This window comes from Siphateles boraxobius, unplaced genomic scaffold (assembly GCF_051911475.1).
Source record: "Siphateles boraxobius isolate OS27281-9 unplaced genomic scaffold, OSU_SipBor_1 6, whole genome shotgun sequence".
Taxonomy (NCBI): domain Eukaryota; kingdom Metazoa; phylum Chordata; class Actinopteri; order Cypriniformes; family Leuciscidae; genus Siphateles; species Siphateles boraxobius.
In genome coordinates, this window is record NW_027509186.1 from 39477548 (window position 1) to 39492077 (window position 14530).

A 14530-nucleotide genomic window follows, 5' to 3' on the forward strand; every position below is an offset into this window, starting at 1 on the left:
TGTTAGGAATGGTAATTGATAACCAAGAACCAGAGGAATTAAATAATACAATTATTGAGATCATTTGTAGTACAGCTGAGGAGGTAATTGGGAAAAGTTTAGGAGTAAGAAAAGGAAAAAATGTACCATGGTGGACAGAGGAATGCAGTGAAGTAATATCAGTTAGAAATAAAGCGTTTAAAAATGTCAAGAAAACATATTCATTTCAGGATGTAATAAAATATAAGAGATCTCAGGCAGCGGTTAGAAAAGTAATTAGATCTGCTAAAAGAAATTACTGGAGACAATATTGTGATGAAATTGGGGAGAGTGTAGATATAAGAGAATTATGGGGTATGATTAGGAAAATGGGAGGGAATACATTTAATAGGAATATACCTGTAATAATAGATGAGGATAAATGTATAACTATTGAAAGTGAAAAAGCAGAGGTATTAGCAAAAGCATTTGTAAAGATTCACAGTAATTGTAATATATCAGAGGAAATGAGAAGGATAAGAGAGCAAACGATAAGAGAAAATCCTAATATCATGGTCCAAAGAAGGCCCTCTGAAAGTACTATGGAGGAAGTTTTTACATTGTATGAACTAAAACAGGTACTTATAGGTTTAAGAAATTCATCTCCAGGAAAGGATGAAATATGTAATGAGATGATAAAGAAATTATCAGATGTATCATTGAATTTAATATTAAATTTGTTCAATAAAATATGGGAGACAGGAAAACTCCCTTCTTCCTGGAAACATGGAGTAGTTGTTCCAATAGCTAAGCCTGGGAAAGATCATTCCAGAGCAGTTAACTACAGACCAATTGCACTAACATCAAACTTGTGTAAAATCATGGAAAGAATGGTAATAGCTAGATTAAATTACATAATAGAAAATAAAAATCTTTTATGCCCACATCAAAGTGGATTTAGAAAGGGTCGTAATACAATGGATGCTATCATATGTCTAGAATCAGAAATTAGAAAAGCCTTTGTAAATAAAGAAGTATTGGTTGGAGTGTTTTTTGATGTGGAAAAAGCATACGACATGTTGTGGAAGGAGGGATTATTAATTAAGTTGGATAAAATAGGTATTAAAGGAAGGTTATATAATTGGATAATGGATTTTCTTTTCAAGCGTACAATACAGGTCAAGATCGGTTCAAGTTATTCAAAAATATATACAATAGATAACGGTACTCCTCAAGGTAGTGTTTGTAGCCCCATTTTGTTTAATATAATGATAAATGATATATTTTCTCAGGTAAGACAAGGAATAGGTAAATCCCTCTATGCAGACGATGGAGCCATGTGGAAAAGAGGACGGAATGTTAAATTTGTTGAGAAAAGCATGCAGAGAGCAGTAGAGGAAGTGGAAAAATGGGTAAACAAATGGGGTTTCAAATTGTCAGTAGGAAAAACGCAAGTTGTTTGTTTCTCAAAAAAGAAGAGTAGCCCACAAATAAAATTAAAACTATATGATCAAACTTTGGAGCAAGTATCGGAAATTCGATATTTGGGGTTGTGGATGGATTCAAAATTGAAATTTGACAGTCACATAAAGAAAATAATTGATAAATGTAAAAAAGGAATAAATGTTTTAAGATGTCTGGCAGGGGTAGATTGGGGTGCAAGTCGGCAATCATTAAAAAGAATATATTGTGCAATAATCAGACCAGTAATAGATTACGGTTGCATAGTATATAGCTCAGCATCAGCATCCAGGTTAAAGACAATAAATATTATCCAGTCGCAAGCTTTACGAATAAGTTGTGGGGCATTCAGAACATCCCCTATTCCAGCAATGCAGGTAGAAATGGCAGAAATGCCTCTGGATGTTAGGAGGTTACAATTAAAAATGTCATATTGGAGTAATATAAAGGGACACAAAGAGAATCATCCAGTGAAGAAGGTCCTAGAAAAGTGCTGGGAGTATGGAAAAGGAGAAATAAAAAGTTTTGGATGGAATGTAGAAAAAGAAGCCCAGAACATAGAAATAAGTAATATAAATATTAGTCCCACACTGGTAATACCTTCTATACCTCCATGGCTTTTCCCTAAACCATATGTAGATTTAACATTGAAAGAAAAGATGCAAATAAAGGAAATATATATAACAAAGAATATAGTGGTGAAACAGCATCTAAATCAGGAATATTTCAATAGTATCCAGATATTTACGGATGGATCTAAGAACCCAGACAATGGACATACAGCAGCAGCAGTTTACATTCCTCATTTTAAATATAGTATTGAAAAGAGAATTACAGATTATGTTTCGGTATATACAACAGAAATGATTGGGATTTTAATGGCACTTCAATGGGTGGAAGAAGTTCGACCAATGGATGTAGTGATTTGTTCAGACTCCTATTCAGTTTTAATGAGTATAAATAGTGGAAAGTCAGCCTCTAGGCAGGATATTTTGTATGAAGTGTTACAAAACTTGTACAGAATATACAGAATAGAAGTAAGTATTTCATTTCTTTGGGTTCCAGCACATGTGGGAGTAGAGGGTAATGAGGAGGTGGATCAGCTGGCAAAGAGATCTTTAAAACGTAATGTAATAGACATTAATGTATCTCTGAGTAAAACTGAAGTTAAAGTATTAATAAAATCTGCTCTAAATAAGATCTGGCAAGAGAAATGGGATAAGGAGACAAAAGGTAGACATTTGTATAAAATTCAAAACAAAGTTGGGGTTGAGAGAAAGAAATACGGAAGCAGAAAGGAAGATTCTATTATATCTAGGCTTCGAATAGGGCATTCAGGACTTAATTACTCATTATTTATTATTGGGAAAAGAGAATCGGGGAATTGTGATAAATGTGGATTGTCAGAAACAGTTGAACATGTGTTGATTCAGTGTTCAGGATACAATAGAGAAAGAAGCAATTTAATAGAAACATTAGAATACTTAGGTATTAATACGTTGACATTAGATAGCATATTTCAAAACGCACAGAAAGAGAAAAGGGTGTATAGTGCTTTAATAAGATATCTAAGGGAAACAGGATTGGTTGACAGGATATAGTTAAATAGATTTTTTTTTTTTTTTTTTTTTTGGATAAGTTGCTTAACGCTATTGACGCTTCACACTCCTGTCCAGTTGGTGGCGGTAAATGCACCTTTTTAGCTGGTTTGCCAACCGCCATAAAACTCTTAAAGAAGAAGAAGAAGAAGCCTATTGTGTGAGTTATGAGAGAGTGGGTCAAAACTGCGCGCCGCAGAATATCTGATTACTTTTTTTTTACTCTGAGGTAAAATTGCGTGCTGAATATCTCAGACTCTGGTTGGTTTAGAGGAAAGGTGTGTCCACGACATGTTCACATAATGCTGAGATCATAAGCTTCAATGTTGCGTAGTTCGTCATCATCCGTCGACGATAACATATCATGTGGATCGTATGAAAATTACAATTAATGATATTAAGAAGAAGATCTATGACCTCTGGAAGCATCTCTTTCATTAGCTTAGTTGGTATAGGGACTAACATACATGTTGTCGATTTAGATGATTTAACGAGTTTAAAAAAATATTCCTCTCCTATAGCAATGAATGAATCAAATCTTTCCTCAGGGAGAATACAATGCACTTCCTGATGCGATACTGTAGTTGACAGTTGCATAGTTATAATTTTCTCCCTGATATTATTATCAATCTTGTAAGTGAAGAAGTTTTTAAAGTCATTACTGCTGTGCTGCTTGGAAACATCTGGGCTTGAAGCTTTATTTTTTGGTAATTTAGCCACTGTTTCAAATAAATAACTAGTGTTTTGTTTATTTTAATAGGGTTGAAAAATAAGCAGATATAGCAGATTTTAAGGCTTCGCTGTATGTAATTTTGCTCTCTTTCCATGAAATGTAAAATATCTCTTGTTTTGTTTTCTTCCAGTTGCGCTCCATTTTTTTGTAAAACATGCTAGTCTTTTTATCGTGATGTCTTGAAGCATCGCAGACGCTGCGCCGGTTGTCGTCCACTATACGAGATGAAACGATCGAATCTTGCGTCCCGACGCCCATTGTCCTTTTTGAATCCCCTCGTCATCCTACGTCAAACGGATTGTGCCAAAATCAGGCTAAAATCGTGTAATCTGAACAAGGCATAATGGACAGTTTATGTAAGTGTGGAGAAATACATTTCTTGTGTCTCTTGATCTTGCCAGAATGCTCTGTTTTTTGTTGTTTAAAAAGCATTGTTCTGTGTCACAGCGAGCAAATGTTTTCATCAGATCCCAAACTTTCAAGTAAATCATGTGAGATTCACATAAAGTAAATGTGTTGTTACTAATAAACTAATGTTTCTGTGAAATGCCACAACATTTGTGCTTTATATGTTGGAAAACAAGAAAATTATTGAATTATTCTTTGATTGAACGCTTACTCAAAGAAATACCAAAATTTAAAAAGAGACTGGAAACAAATGTAATAAAATTACCATTTCACTGGCAGTGTGATTTTGTGAGCAAAAGTTATCTACAGACCCAATACTTCAAATAAACAATGAGATTCAGATAAAGCAAATGTATAGTGAAATTAACTCGTGTTCTGTGACATTAGTGGAAGTTGTTTTTGAGTTGTATCTTTCTGACTTGTCATAGACACTTTTCTCAGGTTCACATTAGGTTTGTGAAAGAATATTGTTGACCTATAAGAAAATTTGCCATCCAAAGGCTCTGTATAATAAATGTTCTAAAACTGTTCTATAGGCTAAATAGAAACCAGGTATGATGACTCAATACAGATTTACACAGATGGATCCAAAGATCCAATAACTGGCAAGACGGGTGCAGCTGTATTCATCCCAAAATACAACATTAACATCCAAAAAACAACTTCAGATCCCCTCTCAGTCTTCTCAGTTGAAATAATGGCCATTATTTTAGCACTGCAATGGATTAGAGGAAGTTGATATGATAGTAATCTGATCAGATTCATGTCCTCCCTATCAAGTATTCAGAGTGGAAATCTATATGTAAGCAAGATCTTTTAGAAGAAATAAATCAACTCATTTTTAGATTAACTTTTAGATTAACTAAACAAAAAATGTACAGTTTACCTGGGTTCCAGCGCATGTGGGTATTGAGGGAAATGAAAAGCTGGATACATTAGCAAAAGAATGCAGAGAATATAAATATACAAGTTCCACTTAGCAAATTATAATTAAAGTTATCATTAAAGATACAAATGTGGCAGGATACATGGGATCAGGAAGAGAAATGAAGACATTTATACAGCATCCAGAAAGAAGTGATGGTTAAAAAGAAAAGTATAATACGACAGGAGGAAACTATGCTTACAAGGTTGAGAATATGGCACACACGATGAATTAGTTGCCTGAAGTTAATAGGAAAACACCAGACTGGATTATGTATTCATTGTGGAGAATTGGGAAATGTAAAACATATACTCTTGATGAGTAGAAAGTACTCTGAAAAAAGAAATGAACTAGAGAAGGCAACAGAAAACCTATTGAGTTTGCCTGGCACACAATCTATAATTAAGGATGTTATGATGAAAGAAACTCAAGATTTAGGTTTTATTATATATATATATATATATATATATATTTTTTTTTTTTTGTAACATATATAAAATGACAGAAGATGAATCCAGAAGATGAATCCAGAAGATGGCGGTAATGCACTTTGTTTGCAAACTGCCAATAAAAAAACACAGATGAAGAAGAAGATCCTCATTGTGAAGTTTTGTTTTGCCCTGGTGAACATCTCTGAGCGTTTCTGCCTGTGGTTTTGTCTTCCCGTGGATTACTCTTGGACTGTTTATTCTCTTCTTGATTCTTTGCTGCCTGCCCTGGACTGTTTCTATTGTGGACTGATTTATGTAAGTTTCTGCCTGACCTAAACTTAATGCCTGTTTACAGATTACGAGTTGCTTTGTCTCTACTGTTGTGTTTGCTGGTTATTGACCCTGATTGTACGACCAAGATTACAATAAAGCTGCAAATGATCCTCACTTTGCTGAAGCCTCGTTACAATTAAGTGAAGTTTTGAGTTTATATTATGGAAGTGCCATAAAACCGGAATAAGGCTATGTGTTTTTCTGTTTAATGTATTTTTTAAACTTTTTTTAACGCTTAAAAAAAACTCCACATCATTTTGGTGGATTAAGTCGTTGTTAAAATATGTTTAGCATTCATTTCGATGTTAATGTATGTTTATATTTTTTTTACCAGTAATTTTTATTAATTTAGAACGCAATTCAGTGCGTAAAAAATCTCCTAAGTTAAAAAAAAAAGCGAATAATTTTGTAGGGTAGAACTATTTCTCCTAGTCATCTGGAGACAAGGCGAAATCAATCAATCTCAGAGAGCGTTTGCTGCTGGTGCTTCTGTCTCAGTGCGTTTGGGAAACAAAGCCTTGCTTAGATGACAGAGAAACAATCGGGAATTATTTCGCAATAAACAAATTAAAAGTTTACATAACGGTTCAAAATGTTGACGTCAGTATGATTTGTTTAATGAAATTAATATTTTTATTCAACAAGGATCGATGCATTCAATTGATCCAAAGTGACAGTCAAGGGTTTTACACAGTTAAAAAAAAAAAATCTTTTTCATATAAATGCTGTTCTTTCAACTTCTTTCTTTCTTTCATCATGATACATTTTATGCAAAATGATTTAGTTTTCACAAAAACATTCAACTGTTTTCAACATTGATAAAAATAAGAAATGTTTCTTGAGCAGCAAACCAGCATATTAAAATGAATTCTCATCATGAAGGATCATGAAGACTGGAGTAATGATGCTGAAAATTCAACTTTGATCATGTTGGGGAATCTCTTCTGTCTCATGTACAACTTTAAGTGCTGTAATGCCAAGCAGAAAAACTAGGTCACAGGGCATGTAAGGACAGGGCATATGAGGACAGGGATAAGAGAATGGAAAAGTATCCAAAAAACTTGTAGTAGAGATGCAGGTGTTAGGAAGCACTGGAAGAGAAACATAAACAATGTAAGATGTTCCACCAATAGGAGAAGGTTTAGGGGAGATGTTTTTAATGGTGGCGAGATTACAAGGAAGAAAACAGATAATAATACAGATGCCCATTGTGTAATAGGATAATAATACAGATGCTCATTGGGTACCAACGATAAGAAAAAGGTATAAGACCTGAATGTCGACCACTGTAAAATCAGATGGCCAGCTGGCATCTCACTTTGTTGAATTGCTCAATAAAGTTACTTCTGAGACCTGGAACTTCGACTCAGAAAGATTTTCTCTGAAACCTGAATTAGAGAACTCTGAAATCTGCAGACCAGAACCAGAGCCCTTAAATCTGCCACAACAATCACAGGAATAAATGACAGAATAGCCCATGTTAAATTGTAATAATATTACAGTTTTTACTGTATTTTTGATCAGATAAATGGCTAGTGTACAATAGTGCATTTACTATAATTAGGGTAGTTTGGTAAAAGTCATTGATTAATTACAGGCGAGTTGAGAGCACAAATCACAAAATATTTAGTGGTCATGAAAACGTATTCAGATTTAGCATATTAATGATGCATTCACCTCATAAATCATGACACACTGCTCTAGCACAGGAAAGTGCATGTAAGTTAAAGTGCATGCTTTTAAAATTAAAAAGTATTGGTATCGATATCGGCGATACTGGCGCTGTATTTACTTGGTATCGGATCGATACCGAATTTTGCAGTATCGCCCACCTCTATCAGGGAGGACGGTAATTAATGTGTCTTTTCTAATGCATCCTTCAGCTGGAAGAGTGTGTGTGTGTGTGTGTGTGTGTGTGTGTGTGTGTGTGTGTGTGTGTGTGTGTGTGTGTGTGTGTGTGTGTGTGTGTGTGTGTGTGTGTGTGTGTGTGTGTGTGTGTGTGTGTGTGTGTGTGTGTGTGTGTGTGTGTGTGTGTGTGTGTGTGTGTGTGTGTGTTGTTTATATCCTCTCTCAATAAACTGCAGATGTGGTTCATTTGTGTTGCTGGGTGAAATCTGCTATATATTTACAAGACTTTTTGGACAAAATTCACTGGTGTGTAATTTGATTTGTATAACGAAAGTTCAAAGACAAAATATTTAGTCTATTATCTGAATAACCAGATTCTTGTTTAATTCTATAGTTACCTTTCACACAAAACATAATATTCAATGTAAAAAAATAAATAAACCGGAGTGGCTGTTTCTATGATTTTTTTTCAATTAGTTCAAATGCTTAATATTGTTAGATACCAATCATAAGAGCTGTGAAAAATAAGCAAATAATCTTGTGCAGCAGTTGTCATTCACATTTTGACTATTAACAAGAGGATGACAAAACTAACTTTTTGTACATCAAAAATATAATATTTGATAAACCCATCTCGCTTGTTTTCTGTTATTAAATCAGGGTTCACTTGAAAATTCACATTAATCATCCTTGAACTCATTTTAATAACTGAATATGTTTTAATATTTCAGACCCGATGGAAGTGAAAGAGCAAAGGCAAGAACTGAAGTGAAATTTCAAAGGTGATGATGCTGTAGTTTGTTTTAGTCTGTTGACACTATAGGGTGTCCAGACGTCCCAAAAAATTCGTGAAAGTCCTGAAATCTAAGCTGTTGTCCCGAATCCAGCCCTAATAGTCCCGAAATTATACTAAAGCAAAATCTTTGAGCAGGGGCGATTCCAGGATTTTATAAATGGGGGGACCCATGGGAAATCAGAAGTTCAACTGGAAATAAATACTTGTTAACAAGAGCCTGAAAATAATTTTTTTATTTTACATGGATTGGACCACACAGTTTTGTTCTAATAAATAAAAAACATCACCTAACATGCTTTATTCTCAACACACACCTTGGAAAGGTTTCTTAAAGAAACCTTGGATGTCCTGTTGCGGTGTAAAAATAAACAAAAACCCATTCATTACACAGAGTTGCATGTAAAGTTCTCACATTTTAATGTTTACCAAGGCTTTGCTTTTATAGAAAAAGATTATAGTGCCTTTAGTCTTTAAAACAAAAGATAAAGTAATATGTATCTATTTTATATTTATGTGATCGTGTGCGCTGCTGCGGAATAACACTGACAAGTCATCTCTATTCAGTCTGCCGAAGTTACGTTTGCTAATCTAACGTTACTGGCTTGATCAGTCACACATGAAGGTAATCAGACTAACTTACTGTTTGAAATGTGTTTTCTTCATCTCAGCTTTGTCCAGAGTGAAACGGCTTTACTTGCACAAATTCCTGGGAATGCAAGTCAAACATCTGTTTCATATTAAAGGGTTAGTTCACCCAAAAATGAAAATTCTGTCAGTATTTACTCACCCTCATGTTGTCCCAATCTCGTAAGACCTTCGTTCATCTTCGGAACACGAATTATGATATTTTTGATGAAATCTGAGAGCTGGATCACTCCTCCATAGGCTTCTTAAGGGATTGAAGCTTGCCAGCCCCTAAAAGTTATTAAAGATATCGTTAAAATAGTCCAAGTGACTACAGTGGCTCAATCTTAAGTTTATCAAGCGATGAGAATACTTTTTGTGCACAAAAAATAAATAACGACTTCATTTCAACTATTCGTTTCCTTCTCTGTAGGCCTCGAGTCAGTTCACTAGTATAATAGCGTAGAGCTTCTGTTGTTGTATGTCACACACATCGGCCAATAGTGAGCCTACGTGTGACGCAGCTCTACGCTATCACACTACACTAACTGACTAGAAGCCCACAGAGAAGGAAATTAATAGTTGAAATAAAGTCGTTATTTTGTTTTTTTTATTGCACACAAAAAGTATTCTCGTCGCTTGATAAACTTAAGATTGAGCCACTGTAGTCACTGTAGACTATTTTAACGCTATCTTTAATAACTTTTCGGGGCCTGCAAGTTCAATCCCTGAAGAAGCCTATGGAGGAGTATGGAGGAGTGATCCAGCTCTCAGATTTCTTCAAAAATATCTTAATTCATGTTCCGAAGATGAACGAAGATCTTACGAGGTTGGAACAACATGAGGCTGAGTAAATACTGACAGAATTTTCATTTTTGGCTGAACTATCCCTTTAAGAAGGACCTTTATGGCGCTTTTCCACTACACAGTACCAGCTCGCCTCAGCTCGACTCGCCTTTGTTTGGTTTTCCACTGCGTAAAAGTTGTACCTGTACCTGCTTTCGGGTACCAAATTTTCCGCACTATAAGGCGCACCGGATTAAAAGGCGCACCTTCAATGAATGATCTATTTGAGAACATTTTACTGTATTTAGGGCGCACCGGATTATAAGGCGCATAAGATACTGCAGTCAAACGTTTGACTGGGTTTGCGTTATGCATCCACTAGATGTGCTAAAGGGAATGTAGCGAGTGAGTGGCGCCGGAGGCGAGGCGTTTATTAGTAAGCGTGAGCGCGCTGGGGCGGGCACGTAACTTACGTTCGCAGCCTGACTCATATGAGTATTCATGTGCGGCGGCTCGCTGACAGCAACAGCTGGCTGTTTTGAATGAGACAACCCGGTTGCTGTGAACGGGGAACGCTTTATAAACATTCTGTGACGCGCAAGCAGCACCTGGGACAGTGTGTCTGTTCGTATGTCTGTTAGTAAGAGTGAGCGCTCGTGAGCGGGCACGTGACTTACACACATAACCTGATTTATACGAGTTTGAACTGGCCGTGTAACAGATCGGGCATAAGATGGACACGAGCACGAGTTCGCGGGCAAATTTAATAACGCGGAGCGTTATTAACCAATTGATCCAATTAACTAATTGATCCATATATAAGGCGCTCCGGATTATAAGGCGCACTGTCGTTTTTTGAGAAAATTAAAGGCTTTTAAGTGCGCCTTATAGTGCGGAAAATACGGTACTTTTTTTCGTATCACCTACAGCGAGGTTCAAAACGGGCTGAGGCGAGCTGAGGCGATACTAAAATGTGACGTGAAACATTGTATAACCCAGATATTAGAGATTGAGATTCTTCTCCCCAGCGCTGGTGAGAATTGTTCATTCATATCTTTTTTAAATAAAGACCAAGATTGGGCACTTTCGTTGGACAATTTCATTTCTAACACATACGATGCGATATTTCAAAATATATACTGTAATTGAGTGTGTATATACCGTAAACAGTGATGTGTCGAGGTGTGTCTCTCTTCTACTGTTTGAAAAACGTGGACCTTTGATTCCGATTTGAGAATCGTAAAGCAAGCAGTGATTGACAGCGCTCTGATCCTATGGCGATGGGCATTGTCAGGTTGACAGTAAATCTAGCCCAATGATGTTGGGGGGCCACCAGGAGGGGGGCCAATCATATTCCAGGGGGGGCAGTGCCACCCCGTGCCCCCCTTCTAGACACGCCCCTGATCTTGAGTAGTTATCGTCTGATAAAACATTAAAAACTGTCCGTGGAGGTTGAGTCCCCGCCGGCTGCTCATTTGCCGCAGCACCTTTTTTTCTTCTTTTTTTTTAAAGTTCTACAAGATATTGTAGGCGCGAATATAGATATGCATTGATAAGCTAATTTTCATTAATTCGTTTCGTTGACATGGCTGGGGTACCGGAACACCAACACGCCACTAAAAAGCAAAAACGTCTCTGCAGGACGGGAGGAGTGGGGAATTATTTATATATAAAAATATGTTTGGTTCAGGATTGAAATCTTTTTATCTTTTATTATAGGCTATGTAGTCTTATATCAAATACTGGGATTATTCCCATCATCCTACAAGAGAAGGACAAACTCCAGGAGTAGCAGCTGAAATCTGTGTGACTGTTAAAGATGGAGTTTATTAAAGAGGAGATTGAAGACATGAGTGATCCAGAACCATCCAGAATCAAACATGAAGATACTGAGGAACAAATAGGTTGGTGTCCATTCTTGATTCTTCATTGTTGACTGCTTTGGTAGATTAATTAATAAGCAGTATATCGATGATATATGATGGAGAAATGCATCTAAATGATCATAACCTTGTATAAAGCAGTTGTCAAATATATTTTAACTGTATTAACAGGTGTATGACAGAACAAAAAGTGAAAGATCTGATCTCTGTTGCTTTCTGTTAATAAATAATGGTATGCTTTAACTGATTCTAACTGTATTTCTGTGTATTTTAGACCAGGTGAGAGTGAAAGAGGAAAGACAAGAACTGAATGAAGTGGAGGAGGAACATTGTAACTTTACAATTCAAAGAACAAAAGCCAAAAAGACACACACATGCACTCAGTGTGGAAAGAGTTTCACAGAGAAAGGAAGCCTTAACACACACATGAGAATTCACACTGGAGAGAAACCGTATACATGCACTCAGTGTGGAAAGAGTTTCTCACGGAAAGGAAGCCTTAACACACACATGAGAATTCACACTGGAGAGAAACCGTATACATGCACTCAGTGTGGAAAGAGTTTTTCTGATGGATCAGCTCTCCATTATCATCTGCTCATTCACTCTGGAGAAAAAGCATTTAAATGTGATCAGTGTGGTAAAGGTTTTAATTCGTCATCAAATCTAAAATCACACCTGAAAGTTCATTCAGGTGAGAAGCCTTATGTGTGTTCTCTCTGTGTAAAGAGTTTTTCACAGCTGGTCCATTTTAAACTGCACCAGAAAATACACAATGAAGTGAGAGATTATATGTGTTGTGACTGTGGGAAGAGCTTTACTAAAGCTGAGCATCTGAAACGACACCAAAGAATTCATACTGGAGAAAAACCTTACAAGTGCTCATATTGTGACAAGAGTTTCACTCGGTCTGAATATATAAAATCACACGAGCGAGTTCATACTTGAGTTTGAGCCGTACTACTGTACTCAGTGTGAGAAGAGCTTTAATAAGAAAAGAAGACTTCTGACTCACATTAAGATATGTCGTAAGGAGTCGTCACAATGAGCAACAATTAATTTTCATGTCAAATACATTCTAGTAAATGGTGTGAGATGAAAAAATATGGAGTCGCTTCCAAAAGCACAGTATCATCTAGTTCAGTGTTTCTCAACTGGTTGGTCGTGGAGTTTGCAGTCAAAGAAACAACAGCAAACTTAACTCTATGATCTATTTCTGATACAAGGCTTTCATTTTGAAAGATGCGCATGAAAGCTATTGAGAGTTCTGTCAGAGTCATTTTAAGAAAAAGACCCTCTGAGAAAAACTTGTTGTCCTTATTCAGTATCTGCGGTCTGAGATGTTGTAAACTATATGTCAGTGTCATTAATCTAATGTTACTTTCGTAACTTATTATGAAATAAAAAGTCTCTCACCTTAGGAATACACACTTTCCTGTCTCGTGTAATGCAAAAATTTGATTCTCATTGATCTGTAGTAGATATTGCAAAGGAATGCAACATGTTTTTTTCTCATTTGTAGTGTGAGGGGGGAACAGGAAGACAAATGTATGTGACCGGGAAATGTTTGTATGTTTATACATCTGAAATACAGGAGCGAGACACTTCGGGAACAGCTGGGTATGGACCTCTGCCCTCTGAGGTCATCTAGTCCGGGGGGTCCTAAGGGTCAGTTAGTAATAAATCGAGGCTAGCAGCCATGGGTCCTATATCTGACCGTGCGTTCACACCGCCGCCGGCGAGAGCGAATTGCCAGCAATGCCGTGGAAAGATTCGTGGACGCTCTGATGCTCTGACGTAGATCGAATGCTTGGTCTTTTTTAAAACTTTATTTAAAGGGGCTGCAAAGCAAACAATTATGTCGATCGTTATTTTTGCAGAAAATTGATCGCTGGAAAGAAATGAAGCCTAGCGCAAGTTCTGCCAGGAAGACTCAATCATTCACGTCATGCATTACCATCTCATTTATCCAATCATACCCTAATAGCCCGTATAAAAGAGCGGTACTTACACATGTCAGAGTTCACAGTAGGGCTGTCAACGAATATCCTAAATTCTAGTTTTAAAAAAACAGAAATTCGAAGGTGAAAATTAATATTCGAATGTGAAAAAAAAAAAAAAAAACGCGGTAGCGGAGGCGCGCGCGCGCTGCCTGACGGATCAGGAACAGGTCACAGCTGAGTCACTCTGGCACAGCGTCACTGCTGAAAGTTGACTTACATGGAAGATGGCAGAAAGTGCAGTGCCCAACTCGACCGCAGCAGAGAAAGTGATTTTAACCCCCCAAAATCTAAAAAGCCATGTCTGGAAGTACTTCGGATTTTGGTCGGTGGATGGTAAAATTGTGGAGCCGCAAGATAAAGTTGTATGCAAGCTATCTATATTTATATTTTTATTTTTTATTCTTATAATTTGTAGTATTATGTTTCATGTTGTATTTGTATATGTCCACTGGAAGCCTCAGTACCAAAACAAATTCCTTGTGTGTGCAAGCACACTTGGCAATAAAGCTCTTTCTGATTCTGATATCTAAGATACAGTTAGCATACCATTCGACCACTAGCAACATGGTCACAACTCGAAAATGTGCACCCAAATGAACGAGCGAGCGAGAGTGAGGTCTGCGGTCTTTGCCATTATTAGTTGTTTTACTTGTTTTTGTGTAGGTAATACGTTGTTAAATATGTTTAAATTTAAATAAACTACCTATACAAGTAGTTATGTCTCTGTATTAATTTGTCCTGTT

At 36.6% G+C, this 14530-nt stretch overlaps 2 protein-coding genes across 3 annotated transcripts in view; both read left to right on the forward strand.

Moving 5' to 3' along the window:
* Window positions 1-5660: 5660 nt before the first annotated feature.
* On the forward strand, window positions 5661-14501 carry LOC143715467 (uncharacterized). Of its 2 annotated transcripts, XM_077207294.1 has the most exons (4): window positions 5661-5829; window positions 8427-8477; window positions 11621-11805; window positions 12059-14501. In XM_077207294.1, the coding sequence occupies exons 3-4, from the start codon at window positions 11721-11723 to the stop codon at window positions 12730-12732; spliced, it is 759 nt and encodes a 252-aa protein (XP_077063409.1). In that variant the 5' UTR covers window positions 5661-5829; window positions 8427-8477; window positions 11621-11720; the 3' UTR covers window positions 12733-14501. The 2 variants fall into 2 exon arrangements, with proteins under 2 accessions (XP_077063409.1, XP_077063410.1); XM_077207295.1 differs by lacking the exon at window positions 8427-8477.
* LOC143715491 (uncharacterized) overlaps window positions 5706-14530 on the forward strand; it is a 659702-nt gene continuing 650877 nt past the window's right edge. Inside the window, exon 1 of the mRNA XM_077207324.1 lies at window positions 5706-5829. The gene's annotated coding sequence lies outside the window, so the exon portion shown is untranslated. The remainder of the gene's footprint in view (window positions 5830-14530) is intronic.

What these genes read in the sequence shown, in the direction of transcription:
- LOC143715467 (XM_077207294.1), top strand. Translation starts at nt 11,721, where the DNA reads ATGGAGTTTATTAAAGAGGAGATTGAAGACATGAGTGATCCAGAACCA. An exon ending in AGATACTGAGGAACAAATAG is followed by an intron (nt 11,806 to 12,058) that starts GTTGGTGTCCAT and finishes TGTGTATTTTAG; the next exon opens with ACCAGGTGAGAGTGAAAGAG.